This window comes from Sus scrofa, chromosome 4 (assembly GCF_054392235.1).
Source record: "Sus scrofa isolate SSC_HxYL_T2T_F1_AM1 chromosome 4, Sscrofa_HxYL_maternal_Yorkshire_Landrace_v2.0, whole genome shotgun sequence".
NCBI classification, from domain to species: Eukaryota; Metazoa; Chordata; class Mammalia; order Artiodactyla; family Suidae; genus Sus; species Sus scrofa.
In genome coordinates, this window is record NC_139386.1 from 4,726,966 (window position 1) to 4,740,546 (window position 13,581).

General features: G+C 50.1%; 1 protein-coding gene across 10 annotated transcripts in view; it reads left to right on the forward strand.

Annotated features, from left to right (window-relative positions):
* FAM135B (family with sequence similarity 135 member B) overlaps positions 1 to 1,833 on the forward strand; it is a 292,392-nt gene extending 290,559 nt beyond the window's left edge. For all 10 annotated transcript variants that reach the window (XM_085021007.1, XM_085021010.1, XM_085021009.1 and 7 more), the window contains 2 exons: positions 751 to 864; positions 1,277 to 1,833. In XM_085021007.1, coding sequence (XP_084877133.1) covers positions 751 to 864; positions 1,277 to 1,482 — 320 coding nt within the window. In that variant the 3' untranslated portion in view covers positions 1,483 to 1,833. The remainder of the gene's footprint in view (positions 1 to 750; positions 865 to 1,276) is intronic.
* Positions 1,834 to 13,581: the final 11,748 nt, after the last annotated feature.

Genomic DNA, 13,581 nt, shown 5'->3' on the forward strand with positions numbered 1-13,581 from the left:
CCATGGGGTTGAGAAGAGGAGCAAAGCGCTCAGCTTACTTCCTTGTGGGCTCCTCGGTATAAAAGAGCCTTTTTTTTTTTTTCAGTCTTTTTAGGGCCACACCCGAGGCATATGGAAATTCCCAGACGAGGGGTCAAAGCAGAGCTGCAGTGGCCGGCCTACACCACAGCCACAACCACACCAGATCCGAGCTGCATCTGAGACCTACACAACCACTCACGGCAACGTCACATCCTTAACCCACTGAGCTGGGCCAGGGATGGAACCTGCGGCCTCATGGATACTAGTCAGGCTTGTTACCGCTAGGCCACCATGGGAACTCCAGAAGGGCTTTTTTTTTTTTTTTTTTGGCCACTCTTGTGGCATGCAGGATCGAACCCATGCCATAGCAGTCACACCAGCCACAGCAGTGACGACGCCTTAACCCACTGAGCCGCCAGGGAACTCTCAGCTTTTTTGTTACTTAAGTGTTGCTTATCTCTCACGGTGGAAAGTAGTGAGCCCCGTGTCTCCTTAGCATCCTCGGCTGCTGAGGACAAAACCATCACCTTCCCTCTGACAGGCAAATCCTCTTCCAGCTCCCAGACTAGAAGCTCCTCCAGACCAGGAGGGCCGCATGCAGTGACCGCACTAGTGTGTCTGGGGTTGTCTCCCCTTTCCTCTCTCCGGGGCGAGGTGGGGAAATGTGTGCCGAGCAGAGCTGTGCGTCGAAACCACCCGGGTGATAAAACACCCACTGGCTTCTTGCAGGTCTGCAGTATTTTAAAAACGTCGTGCTGGTTGCTTCTCCCCAAGACCGCTACGTGCCCTTTCATTCAGCCAGGATCGAAATGTGTAAAACTGCCCTCAAGGACAGACACACAGGTGAGCCACCTTTTTTGGCTTTCTTGTTTCCTTTGCTTTTCTCTCCTCTTTCTTCGTCTTGCTCGCCCTCTTTGTCCTTCCTCCCCTCCCCCTCCCTCCCTTCCCCCACCCCTTCTCCTCCCCCTTCTTCCTCCTCTTCCTCCTCCTCCCCCATCTTCTGCTCCTTCTCCCGCCTCCGTCTCCTCCTCCCCTCCCCCCTCCATCCTTCTCCTTCTTCTCCTGACTTTGATGTAAAAAGCAGAAGGAAATGCTATAAAATTGGGTTCTGACGATCCTTGTACAACTATAAATGTAATACAATTCATTGAGCTAAAAAACACAAACAGGAAAACGCAGCAGGAAGGGAGGAAGGTGACTGCCCCGTGGGCACATCCGATGTTCTCTGCCCTCCCGGTCCCCCTCCCCGCTGCAGGACCCGTGTACGCAGAGATGATCAACAACCTCCTGCGCCCCCTGGTGGACGCCAAGGACTGCACTTTGATTCGACACAACGTGTTCCATGCCTTGCCCAACACTGCCAACACCCTGATTGGCCGCGCGGCTCACATCGCTGTGCTGGACTCCGAGCTCTTCCTGGAGAAGTTCTTCTTGGTGGCGGGACTCAACTACTTCAAGTAGCGGCGCGGAGGGAGCAGGCCTGGGGGCGCTGGCCAGAACCCTTTCAGATCCCTGAGCGCTCTGGCTGAGCCGTGCTTTTCTAGACCTCTGTCATTCCAGGGTGGAGCTCGGGAGAGGAGGGCGCCGAGGGGTGGGTGGAGGGTGGGGTGGTGACCCTTCGAGGTGCTTTCATTTGGGAGACCTGGGGAAGCCGAAGCAGTGGTGTAAGAGACAACAGACTTTGCCCGGCCCCGTCTAGCCGCCTGGAGTCTCACTCAAGATGCTTGCTAGGAAAATGTGGCGAAAATAAAGAAACAGCCTACCTGGAGGTGGTTGGTGAGCCCACCTTTTACCCGCCCCTGGCTCACAGAGCGATGGCTCCCGTTTCAACTAGCTCTGTCCCGTATGTTACTACTTCATAGCTTTATCATTTTTGATGCACACAAGCATTTCAGAACTCAGGTTAACCTCTGTGCAGAAGTGGAACATAGTTGTGTAAATAGACTCCCTCACAGATTCAAATGTGCCCCTTGTTCAGGACCGCGTGAGGCCCACGCTCTCATCTTCTCCTCGTGTTTTCTCAACAAGGGACAAAGGAGTGCTTTCCCAGCTCCAGTTTTATTTCACAGCAGCCGTGGGTGGGGCAGTTGAGGGCTATCAGGAGATACAGGTGATGCTACTGGTAAAGGCAAGTTGGTGACAAAGGAAGAAGAACCGGAGGGAGGGTGATGAACTGGCTGCCCCCCTCTCCTTCTCTGGTCCTTCCCTATGCACAGCCCTGGTCCACGCGTTGTCCTTGTGATTGCTGAAATCGCTGTCTGTCGTAGGCCAAATGGAGACTAAACCTAGCGGAAGAGGGCGCTGAGATTAATGCACACCTGTGGGAAGCTCCGGCCGGTAACTTCCAAAGAAATGCTGTGCTGGCATTTGATGCACTTGCAAAAAATGAAAACCACGCACATGACCAGCTGCTTCTCCTCTCCGCGGAAGGGAAGAGACATCTAACTGGAGGAGGCTGGATTTAAAACCTCAGGGGAGCTCTAAGAAGGGTGCTGGTTATCTTCCACTAGACATGTCTTCTTGCCTTAGGAAAATAAAGGGCTAGGAAAGGTCCCCATTGATTAAAAAAAAAAAAAAAAGCAGTAGACCACAGGGACAAACACGAGATCAGAGCGGAGAGCGAGAGTCCGTTTGTGGGTTCAACTTCAGTTGTTACCAGTGAGTGACTTCAGGGGAAGTTGGGAACATTACCAAGGGATTTGCCGTGGTCCCGGGGACTGAGGACACGCCATGGGCCGAAGGAAGCCTAGAGAATCATTTCATTGCACTGAAGGAGTGCACGAGCCAGGACCGTAGGGTTCATTTACACGGGCGGCCCATCTTCTTGGGGCAAAAGCTCCTACGTCCGCAAAATTCCCTTCCAAAAGCATGGAAACTCATCTGGGACCAGAGTCCTGGTGCCCGCACCTAGACCCTCTTCTAGGGTCGCAAGCCGAGTGCTTCTAGACTCCCCTGAGAATTTTGTTCCTCACCTGCTAACAAGGTGACCTTGGAAAACAAAGAAGACCGTGGGAAACAAGTCCAGGTAGACCACCTCACAGGAGAGCAGCCTGAAGAATTTCCTAAGAAAGGAAGCGACAGGAAGGGTCCAAAGCCAGACTTGCACACAAGAGATGTAGGGTTTCTGTGGGTCTCCTTTCCCTGTCTCCTGGTCCTAACCCGTGTGGGATCAGTGGGTCCCCAGGTCGCTCCCCCACTGGGTATTTTTCCAGATTCCCGGTGGGCATAGATTCTGATTAGGCATCAGCGAGACCCGTCTGCTGTATCACCCGGAGGAATGGGCCTCCTGCTGTGCAGCCTGTGATGGTGCCATTATTCTTGACAGGTGCCCACGCTCAGTGCAGGACTGTGTGTTTGTAGCCACGTCTCCTCCTTGGTCCCACGAGGAGCCCTGCCCCTCTGAGGAGCATTGCCTTTTCGTGTTTCCAGGGCTCGTGATCAAAGCGTGTCCCTCCCTGGTCGCTGGAAAGGCCGTGTGGCCCGCGGTGAAGGAGCCACAGGGTGAATCCGTGACCATCGTCTTTCCCAGCAGCCAGATGCCATTTTTAACTCCAAGATGCTGTCTGGACACAGAACTAATGGCAATAAGCGTCCAGCCGCATGGCGCACCTCTTTTTACAGGGGTGCTCTGCTGTCTTTGTAAACGCACGCTGGCCTCTGAGCATCTATTACAATGGTGTAGAAAGTATATCCTATATTGTAAATAAGAGCGTCCAGTGTTGCGTGTCATGCCTCGTTTGAAAAGGCTTTTTTATGTCTCTTTCTATGGAAGTATAGATATATAATATATATATATGAAAAAATATATATAATGTAAAACAGGGACGTTCTATGATTGATTATAAAATTATAAACAAAATGCCTGCCCAGAGGATAATAATAGTATGTCTTCATTCTCGGCATAGTTTTTTGTTGTTGTTTGTATGATCTGTTGAAGTTTCTCGGAACGAGTTAGATGTCAGTGTTACTGACGTTGAGCGGAATTGGAACTTGTTGTTCGTGAGTCAAACATCCTCAGAGGAGCAGAGATGGACCTAAAGTCCCTTGGCGGCCAAATAAATGCCTCAGTGGCAGGTTGAAGTCGGCCGGAGTGCTGTGCACCTGGGGAGACGAGGGAGCGAGACCCGGTTCCCGTGAGCGTCTAGAAGCCACAGCTATTTACTGGGCAACCTCCCTCTGTGCCAGGTGGGAGCACAGGGGTCAAAGGCAGAGTCCCTGCTCTCTGTGAACAGAAGGAAAATCCAGCCTCGGTATTACAACATGATGTAACGGAGGCTTGAAAGAGGCACAGGCAGGATCAAATCCAAGTCATAGACGTCCATTCCTCATTGCCGGGAGCAGGCTGAGAACGGGACTTTGAAAGGGAAACTTGAACATGAGAGACGTACCTTGCAGAGCCTGTCACCAAGGGCATGAGTTCATCAGTGCATTTATTCACTCATTCAGTCACTCATGCATTCGACAAATACTGATCGAGGGTCTGCTCTGTGCGGGGACAGAGTAACCAGCCCATCAAGTGGGAAGTTAAGTCAGGTAGGCCCCACGGAGGTGGGGTGAGTCTGATGGGGCTCAGAAGAGGGTTTCCAACCCACCCTGGGGCAGTGGGGGGAGCGTGGGCCGGAAGGGGCTCAGGGAAGACGTGATGCCCAAACCCAGACGCAGGCGGAAGAAGGGCTGGCTGGGTAGAAGGAGAATCGCATGGATCCCCAGGGAGGGAACAGAATGAGTAAAAGGTTTAAGACGAGAGCGAGCTGGGAGCCTGGGGTGCACTGGACAGGCAGATGGAGAGTCAGTGGGGGTGCAGGAGTGACAGAGGGAGGTGTGAGACCTCAGCCACCTGCAGGATTTTCTTCTCCGAGGAGGAAATTTCCAATGTTAACACTAGTAGGACAATTTTCCCTCGGTGATGAAGGTCCTGTGGGAGATGGGGCTCACCCCCCACCCCATCATTACATCTCTCTCCAGGGTTATTGGATTGAAAGCACGTCCTTAGGTGTTCGCAGTCCCTCAGGTGTAACGGGCACTTTTTTTTTTGCCGTGATTTGGTTTCATGGAATTTACTTCTGAGCACTGCCAATGAGCCGGGCTGCCATGTGCAGTTGCCCAGGTTGTATGAAACATGACAGTGACCCCGTGGAAGAGCTGTGCTCGCTTACATCACCCTTAACAGGTGTCCGTCCCAATATCCTTAGGAAGGGTGGAGGCCACTCCGTAACTTGTGGAGCCAAGCACCTGTGCGCACGTCGGGATCAGCTTTTCTTCCCTAGTTTTTCATTCACTTTTCATGTCTGTGTTTTACCAAAAATCTATGTTGCATTGGGTATTTTACCAGGCTGTAGAAATAGTAAGATACAGCATGTAATTCCAAACACTAGAAGGATCCGAGATAATAAAACTCAATGTCTTATTTTTAGTTGTTCGTTTTTACATTAAAACCATGAAAGTTCAGCATTGGAGGAGGAACAATGGGTAATTTAATGCAGATTCTGCCTGATATTTTGCATCCCAAACTATGCTTTGCTAGCCTCCACCGCCCACGTGGGTAGCTCTGTAGCGAGAGTGCACAGATGTGGAGTTCGCTGGAGGCCTAGCGGTTAAGGATCTCGTCACAACTACATTATCAAATGGAGGATATGGATGCCCTTATGTCCTACGTGTGGTTATGATTTTCTGGCTGAAAGACACAGTTCTTAAAGCCCACACTTCATGACTCGACACGTTCAGGAATTTTTAGAGGCAAGACAGACCTAGGCTCTCGTTTATCTCATTTTTAACAAGTGAAGGAGCAAAGGAATGGAAGTAAGATACAGTGTTCGGATTTGGTTTGCTAGGTCCTGTGCACATATGATCTCATTTAGTCCTTACGACTCATGCAACGTACAGAGGATGTTGAGAGAAGTCAGGTAACTTGACCAAGAGCTCCCACAGCTCAGCAATGGCGGAGTCACGATTTGAGCCTCCATTTGATCCTTCTTGCTACAAGTCCTCCAACCTGGAGAAGTTAATAAATTGCAGTTGCCAGGGTTCACGTGTTCATCTCTCAAACCATAATCTTAGGAGATTATAACATCATCTTGAAACCCGTTCCTGTACAAGACACCTACGTAACCAATAAATTAGACGGCAAAGGAAAACATAATTCAGTGACAAAGGTGGTTTTATGAAGCAGTGTCCATGAAACTGATTGGCTGGCCTGTTGGCTCTTGGCTAATCCTTTGTCTCTCTTGATCACTCTCACAAGTTTCTCTTTCTCCTACCAGCCTGAAGCCCCTTTTCCCTCAAGGCTCTTCCTTCCATAGCTGCCCTAGACCCTGCCCCTCCAGCTACACCTCCTGCCTCCTTCTGCTTTTCCCAGGTAGGAATGGCTGGTCATGCCCATCTGGGGACGGATTCCTTGTACTCTCAGTTTTGAACCTGAACTTGGTGGTTCATGGAGGACAGATTCCTGCTTCAGGATGGACCTGAGCCCTGTGTCTTCCCATCAGTGTTTTCTCCCGGTTCCATGAGCCCCTCCCATCTCAATTCCTGTGTTCTGGTGGGTCTCCCACACCTGTACTCCTTGGAGCGGGAACCTTGTCCAGGGCATCCAGGTGTCCCATGGCCTGGCACAGAGGTGGGGTTCAGTAAGTCTGAAAAGGGCCAGTCACTGATTCCCATGCAGAAAGGGTTTGGCGTTGGCTCCTGTTTACCCTCGAAGCTTCCACATGTGCAAGAGGAAAGTAGTTTCATCAGAGAGAATCCAATGGCAGTTTGCTCGAATGGGAAAGGCCCTATCTCTGGGCTGTTCTTTCAAGCCAGGGGGATGGGATCAATTTTCCTCATCTATAAAATAGGTTTCAAATATATCCAATCTGGGGAGTTCCCAAGTTCCCGTTGTGGCTCAGCAGACTACGAACCTGACCAGTATCCATGAGGATGTGGGTTCGATCCCTGGCCTTGCTCACTAGGTTAAAGATCTGTTGTCGCCATGAGCTGTGGTGTGGGTTGCAGACGCAGCTTGGATCAGCCGTGGCTGTGGCTGTGCCCAGCAATTGCAGCTCTGATTGGACCCCTAGGCTGGGAACCTCCATATGCCACAGGTGCAGCCCTAACAACAACAACAACAACAACAACAAAAAAGGCAAAAAAAAAAAATCTAATTTAAAATGCATTTTGGGGTGGGGTTGGGGTTGAGAAGGGGGAAAGCAGAGTGTCTGGAGCCGTACCTGTGTAGAGTAAGCCCTTTAAATTTGGGGCAATAACTCCGAAATTATTTTATGGTAAATGCTGCCTGTAAGGAGTTTTCGTTATAGCCAATCAATACATTTTTATGTGCATACACGACGGCCTGGGGAGAATCAGCATGTGGGAGCCTTGAGGCTTCACCTTCCAGAAGTCAGAACATTCTGTTTGGATGCCAGAAGCCTCCACACTGGAGTTTTCCAGCTCAAGTCGGTGCCTGACTGGATGATCTATGTAGCCACAACGATTTTCCGGCTCAGGGTAAAAAGTAAGCCGTTGTGAGCTTGAGAGGAGAAAAGGCTGAAACCCGACACACAGCTGAGAACAGCGTTCTGTCCAACTGGAGGTGTTCGGCAGTGTTGATTCTGTAAAACGTCACTCCATCTTTTTACTGCATTGAACTGAAAAGACTTTTAACACTTGGGCTGAAATGTCTTGGAGGCCAAGGTTAAATGTATTGCATATGGCAAAATACCCTGCTTTATCCTTCTCGCTCCAAGGAATTTTAATAATAATCCAGGTACGTCTGATAACCTATGCATATATCTTTTGCTTGTGTTTTTTTTTTTTTTAAGAAAATTTTCTTAAAAGAGCACCTCATTCTGTCCCACGTACTCTGTTGCTTGTGTGTGACAATATCAAAGTCTGCGATTTTACTTTCATAAACAATTTCCCCATAACTTACACTTGAAGGCATTTCTTTCTTTCTTTTTCTTTTCTTCCTTTCTCTCTCTCTCTCTTTTTTTTTTCACCACCCTGAGGCATACGGAGCTCCTGGGTCAGGGATCAGATCTCAGCCACAGCTGTGACCTACAGCAAAGCTGCGGCAACCCTGGATCCTTAACCCCCCGTGCCGGGCCGGGGATCAAACCTGCGTCCCAGCACTGCGGGGAACTCGAATGCATTTCTTTCTAAACAGTGTTTATTTCATCCCTGCTGCGTTCTGTGCTAAAGCACGGGTGGCTACAGAAGTTAAACAGACCAGACCCTGACATACATGAATTTATAATCTAGTGGGGGGAGTGGACCCCCCACATAAATGGAAGAAGGTCCGTGAGATAGAGGAGTAAGGTAAGAGGGAAGATGGGGAATGGTGAGAATATTATCCTGGTGCCTCTTAGAACAAGTCAGACTCCTGATATTAGACTTCCAGCCTCCCATCAGGGTCTGGAAGGAAGAAACCAGCCCAGATGAGATCCCAGCCGTGCCCCTCAAGCAGGACTGCACAGCTGCCTTGGGAATGCCATCCCCAGGTCAGTGTCAAGTTAGGAAATCTGCAAAAGGGCATCTCCATGGTGCATATCACAGCTCCCTCTGTCCAGAAGCACCACCTCCCGAATGTCATGCTACCTGTAGTACAAAGCCTTTGGATGCTCTGGAGTGAATCTTTCTACTCACTTTTAAAAGAATGATCAAAACCAGATGATCCAATAAAGATATGGTCCACCCAGTGTGTCCCCAAACGCTATCACACTCAGGATTGACCAAGAGAACTAGCCTGTGGCTTTTATTTACCAAGCATACAACACGGGGCTTGGATTTGTTTTGTTTTATTCCGTCTTAGTTTCGTTTTCAAATGCGACTCCTACCTTTAGAAGGTAAAGAGAAGCAGGATCTTCTGCCTGGTCCTTTTTCTGAAAAAGAACCTGAATGTATAGCTTGATGCCACTGTGAATCCCTCATGCATATTTATTCTGGTGACAACGTCTGCAGACAGTAAGGACCGATCTCCCCCACACCCTTGGAAATTGTCTGTAAAATTACGACAACGGGAATAACCAAGTCATCAGAACCAATATAACTCTACTATTTTTCTACATTTGCTTTTGGGGTTGGCATTTTGTGTAGCTCGTGATGTGTATCAACGATAATAATAAAACTCCGTTGACTTTCTTCGGCCGGGACTTTGTGTGTGGGGAATGCACGGAAGTCACTCTTTAGGGATGCATTTGGGGCTGGAGGGGTTACTGCTGCATGTGGTCAGAGGACTTGGGGCATAGGATGCTTATTTCTGGAAGTGCCTGGGGTGGTGGAACAGAGCAGTGAGGACCCTCCAAACGGGACCTTAGAAGGACCGGGTGGCGACGAGGAAGCTCCATTCCGTGAACAGGAGGCCCAGGCCTTCATCCTCATGTTCGGTACGCACGCTGATGGCTCGGACGTTTTAACAGAGCTGCTCATTCCCAACGCCCCTGGAAGGAGGAGCTCTTGGTCGCTGGCTGGTGGCTTGGCTGAGTAAGTGGAGGGTCAGAAGCAGCCGCTGAGGGCAGGAGAGCTCACTGGTTCCAGTGACCCCGGAAGGTCCTTCATGATGGGTCCATGCCCTCTGCCCTCTTCCAGTCGAAACCAGCCATGAGCATGACTCCTGCTGGGAAAGGAGCCCCTGGGCAGGTCTGGGCACCCTGTGTAATTCGTGATAACTGCCACGTGTCTTTATACAACACTGGTTTCTGAGACTGTATGGTGCAGTCTCCGGGGTGGGGTGGGGTGTCTACCCCACCCGATCCTGTTGCCCCTGGCCCCAGCTCACTGGACCAGGGATGAATACCCGAGCCAAGGACAGAGCTTCTACAGAATGGCCAGTGACCTGTAACAGATGGACAGATAGACAGGTGGGGGAGACTAGCCGAATGGCCAGTGACCTGTAACGATGGACAGACAGACAGGTGGGGGAGACTAGCCGAATGGCCAGTGACCTGTAATGGATGGACAGACAGACAGGTGGGGGAGACTAACCGAATGGCCAGTGACCTGTAACGGATGGACAGACAGGTGGGGGAGTAAGAACACCTCCGCATCTCTAGAGTCTAAACGGGAGAATGTGGTGGGGGACAGGCTTTGCAGTAGGAGGAGCAGAAGGACAGGAAAGCAGCCTGAGAAAATGGCTGGGTCATGGCCAAGAGGGGCCCCAGTGACAAGGGGCTCTGATCAAGGAGGGGACAGCAAGGTCACCAGCCTGGAGCTGCCTTGCGTTCCTACTTCCGGTGTCTGTGGGGTCATAAGAAACCCCAGTCCTTGGTCTCCCATCAAGGATTCTGCATCTGAGGGGTGCTCGGGAGCCCTGAACAAGGGGGTTCAAACACACACGGGAGTAAAAAGCGTGAGCTGAATCTGCCAGGTTTTAACACAGTCTTCCCAGGTTTATATTCTCTGGTTTTTCTGAAGGCCCTTAACTTTCATTGTTCCAGTCAAGTCTGGAAAATAGGAGAAGCAGGACATATGACTTCCTCCAACTTAGACGGGGCAACTGAGGCTCTAAGAGGCTTAGGAAATGAATCACCTCTTTCCAGAACAACTAGTGATAAAGTCAAGACTTAAATCCAGCTCCAATTTTATGCAAACCTTTTAAGAGTCTCTGAAACAGGCAATTGTTGTATCAAGGGCTGGGGAAAGACCCAGGGCAGTTATCGCAGAAGACAGATGGCACTCAAGTCGTTATCCTAGAGGACCCTGGCCAAGCTCGCTAAGACAGGACCATCTGAAGGGTGAGGAATATAAGACACAGAGAGTTTTAAGTGTTTGACCAAAATTATGTCTCCAATAAATGAAAAGGGGGAAAAAAAAAAAGAAAAGCCCTCCATCCACAACTCCCGCTCCAGGTCTGGTTGTCCTTTCTGCCAAAACGTTAGCGGGGATGTAGTTGAAGCTACTCTGATGATGGCCAATGCCTGGGAATTGTACCCCAGGGAGAGCTGGTGACCTTGACCGGGAAGAAGAAGGTCATCCAGGTGCCGAATGATTAGAGGGCAGACGTGCAGGGAAATTGAACTGATTTTACCATCCATCTCAGGCTTGTACTTCAGAGATCCTGAATCATGGAGCCAGTGAGCTATGAGGGGGCTGTGTGTGGACACAGGGACAGCAGCGTTTATTGGACTCCCTGCAGGGTCAGGCAGTGGGCCAGGTACTTTCTCAGTCCTGTGAGCCGGCATCATACCCAGTTGTCTGGCTCAGCAGACAATGTGCCTGACTTCACGCACAAGCTTGCCTTGGTCTCCGGGGCTCGTCATCTCCTCCTTATAATAACCTGTGACACCTTGTCCCCCATCCTGCCTAGTCTGCTTCTCTCCCCAGCACACCTCCAGCTTCCCCCGTGCTGTCTCCTGCCCAGACACTTGGGCCTCTTTGCTGTTCCGCAAACATAGGGCACACGGTTGCCCTGAGGCTTTGCATGGGCTGTTCCTGCTTCCCGATGCCCTTCCTCCAGCAGCTGCACACCAGCTCCTGCCCCTCCCCTTCCTTCTGGTCGTCACTGAACAATCTCCGGCTTAGTGAGGCGTTCTTTCCCCTGACACTGTGGGCTAAAACCTCCCTGCTCCCCCTGCCCCAAATTTCAAAGCCTTCCTCTGATTTCCAGTTTCTCATCACACCTACCACCATCTCACTTACTGGCTGTTTAGCTTTTTTGTCTATTGTCTTTTCTCACTAGACTATCAGCTTCAGGAAAATAGGAATGTTTTGCTTTTTTCCCCCCTCTGCTTTCCACCTTTGCTTTTTAATGTCCTGGTACATGGTAGGTCTTGAATAAGAACTTGATGAGGGAGTGAATGAAGGGATGGGTATTGGATGCATAGCAGGTGCTCAGCGAATCTTGACCCACCAATTCCTAAGCGCTTGCCGCTCTAGCAGGCTGCCTCCCGGGAGACCAGGGACCCTGTCTAAGCACGTGCTTCCTCCCCAGTGTCCTGTGACCACCTCTGCCAGGGGGGAAACAGGGCCACAGCTGTGGGGAGACCCCTCCCTGGCTTGCACACCTGGGGCAGAGCAAGTGGTGGAGACAGATTCACGTGGCCTGCAGGGGGCAGCCAATGCCTGGCCAATAGCAGAGAGCCTGCCAAAGCTTGGAGTTCCAAAAGTTGTTTGGAATCTGAGCAAGAAAAAAATAGAAAAGGTGGAATTTGAAACAAGAGAGGAGCACAGAAGTCCAGAAGCTAGAATTAGAGCAGCGTGCTTTCTTAGGGTTTTTAGCTGGGAATAAAGTATTGAGGGAATTTATCCCAGTTCAATCCACAAGCCCTGACAGATGCATGCCCTGTGTAGACCCTGGCGCCAGGCACAAGATCCATGTAAGAACAGTCTGCTCTCCTTAACGGAGTCCAGCTGTGACATTCAGTGATCAGCTCAAAAGCTTCCTTCTCAGAAAGGGGTGCTCAGATCCCCTTCTGAAAGATGGCATTTCTAGTTTCAGTTAAAAGGCACTCCCTGGCTGGCTGTAGGACACAGGGAGCCCTCCAAAGATTGGGGGACCATGCATTCTTTCATTTCACAAGTATTGGCTGAGAATGATAATATTCCAGGCTCTGTTTAATCATCTGTTCCTCAGGTTAATCATCTGTCAACACTGGCAAGAAGCTCGCTTTAATGAAGCTTACACCCTGGCGAAGCAGTTATGCAATGACCACAAAGCATAAGGAAGGATGCAAGTGTTTTTATATCTCTGCCTCCTTCAGAAAGTTTTCTCTGCTTCCAAGAGTTGGAATTATTTTTCCTCTTTTTTTCCGCATAGTATTTCTCGGTCTCTCCTTGAGTCCACATCAGGCTGTAAAATAATATGACTATGAATTACTCATGATTCGTGTGACTGATGATTTGCTAATAGTACTTTTGTATTATTGAGGGTTTGATTTTTTTTCCCCTGGCAGATTGCAGTCTTCTCAAAGGACCCATCACTGGATATGTTTGTAAGACAAAAACTTGGACCGAACTCTCTAGGTTTCCATTGCCTCACTGGCAAACAGTATCAATAACCCCGTATGTGCTAGAGGCTTCATAAAATCGCAGGAAACCCGGTCACCACTTCTCAGCCCTGTGCCCTTGGCCTTCCTTCTCCTTCATTTTTCTCTCTGGGCCCTCTGTTGATCTGTCCCACGAGGCCCCAGAGAAGATGCTAAGGCTGCCCTACCCTGTTCATCCCCAGGTATAAGGGCAGGTGTGGGCAACAGGAGGCAGGCATGTCCCCAGGTACTTTGCCAAGTTCAGAGGACAAATGTCCCACATGAAGCAGCTCCCTCATGGCTCCTTCCAAGATCTCAGCTCCAACAAGCAACTTGCAAATAACAGGGGAAAAAATATTCATGGGAAAAAAATCAATTACATTCATGCGAATGTGTCCTAAATCTAACCCCTTGTCTCCTCCTGCTTTTTCCCCATTAAAAATATTAGACAGACATTCTCATCGTGGCTCAGCAGAAACAGATCTGACTAGCATCCATGAGGATGCAGGTTCGATCCCTGGCCTTGCTCAGTGGGTTAAAGATCCAGCACTGCTGTGACCTGTGGCGTGGGTCACAGATACAGCTTGGATCCCACGTTGCTGTAGCTGTGGCCCAGGCTGGCAGC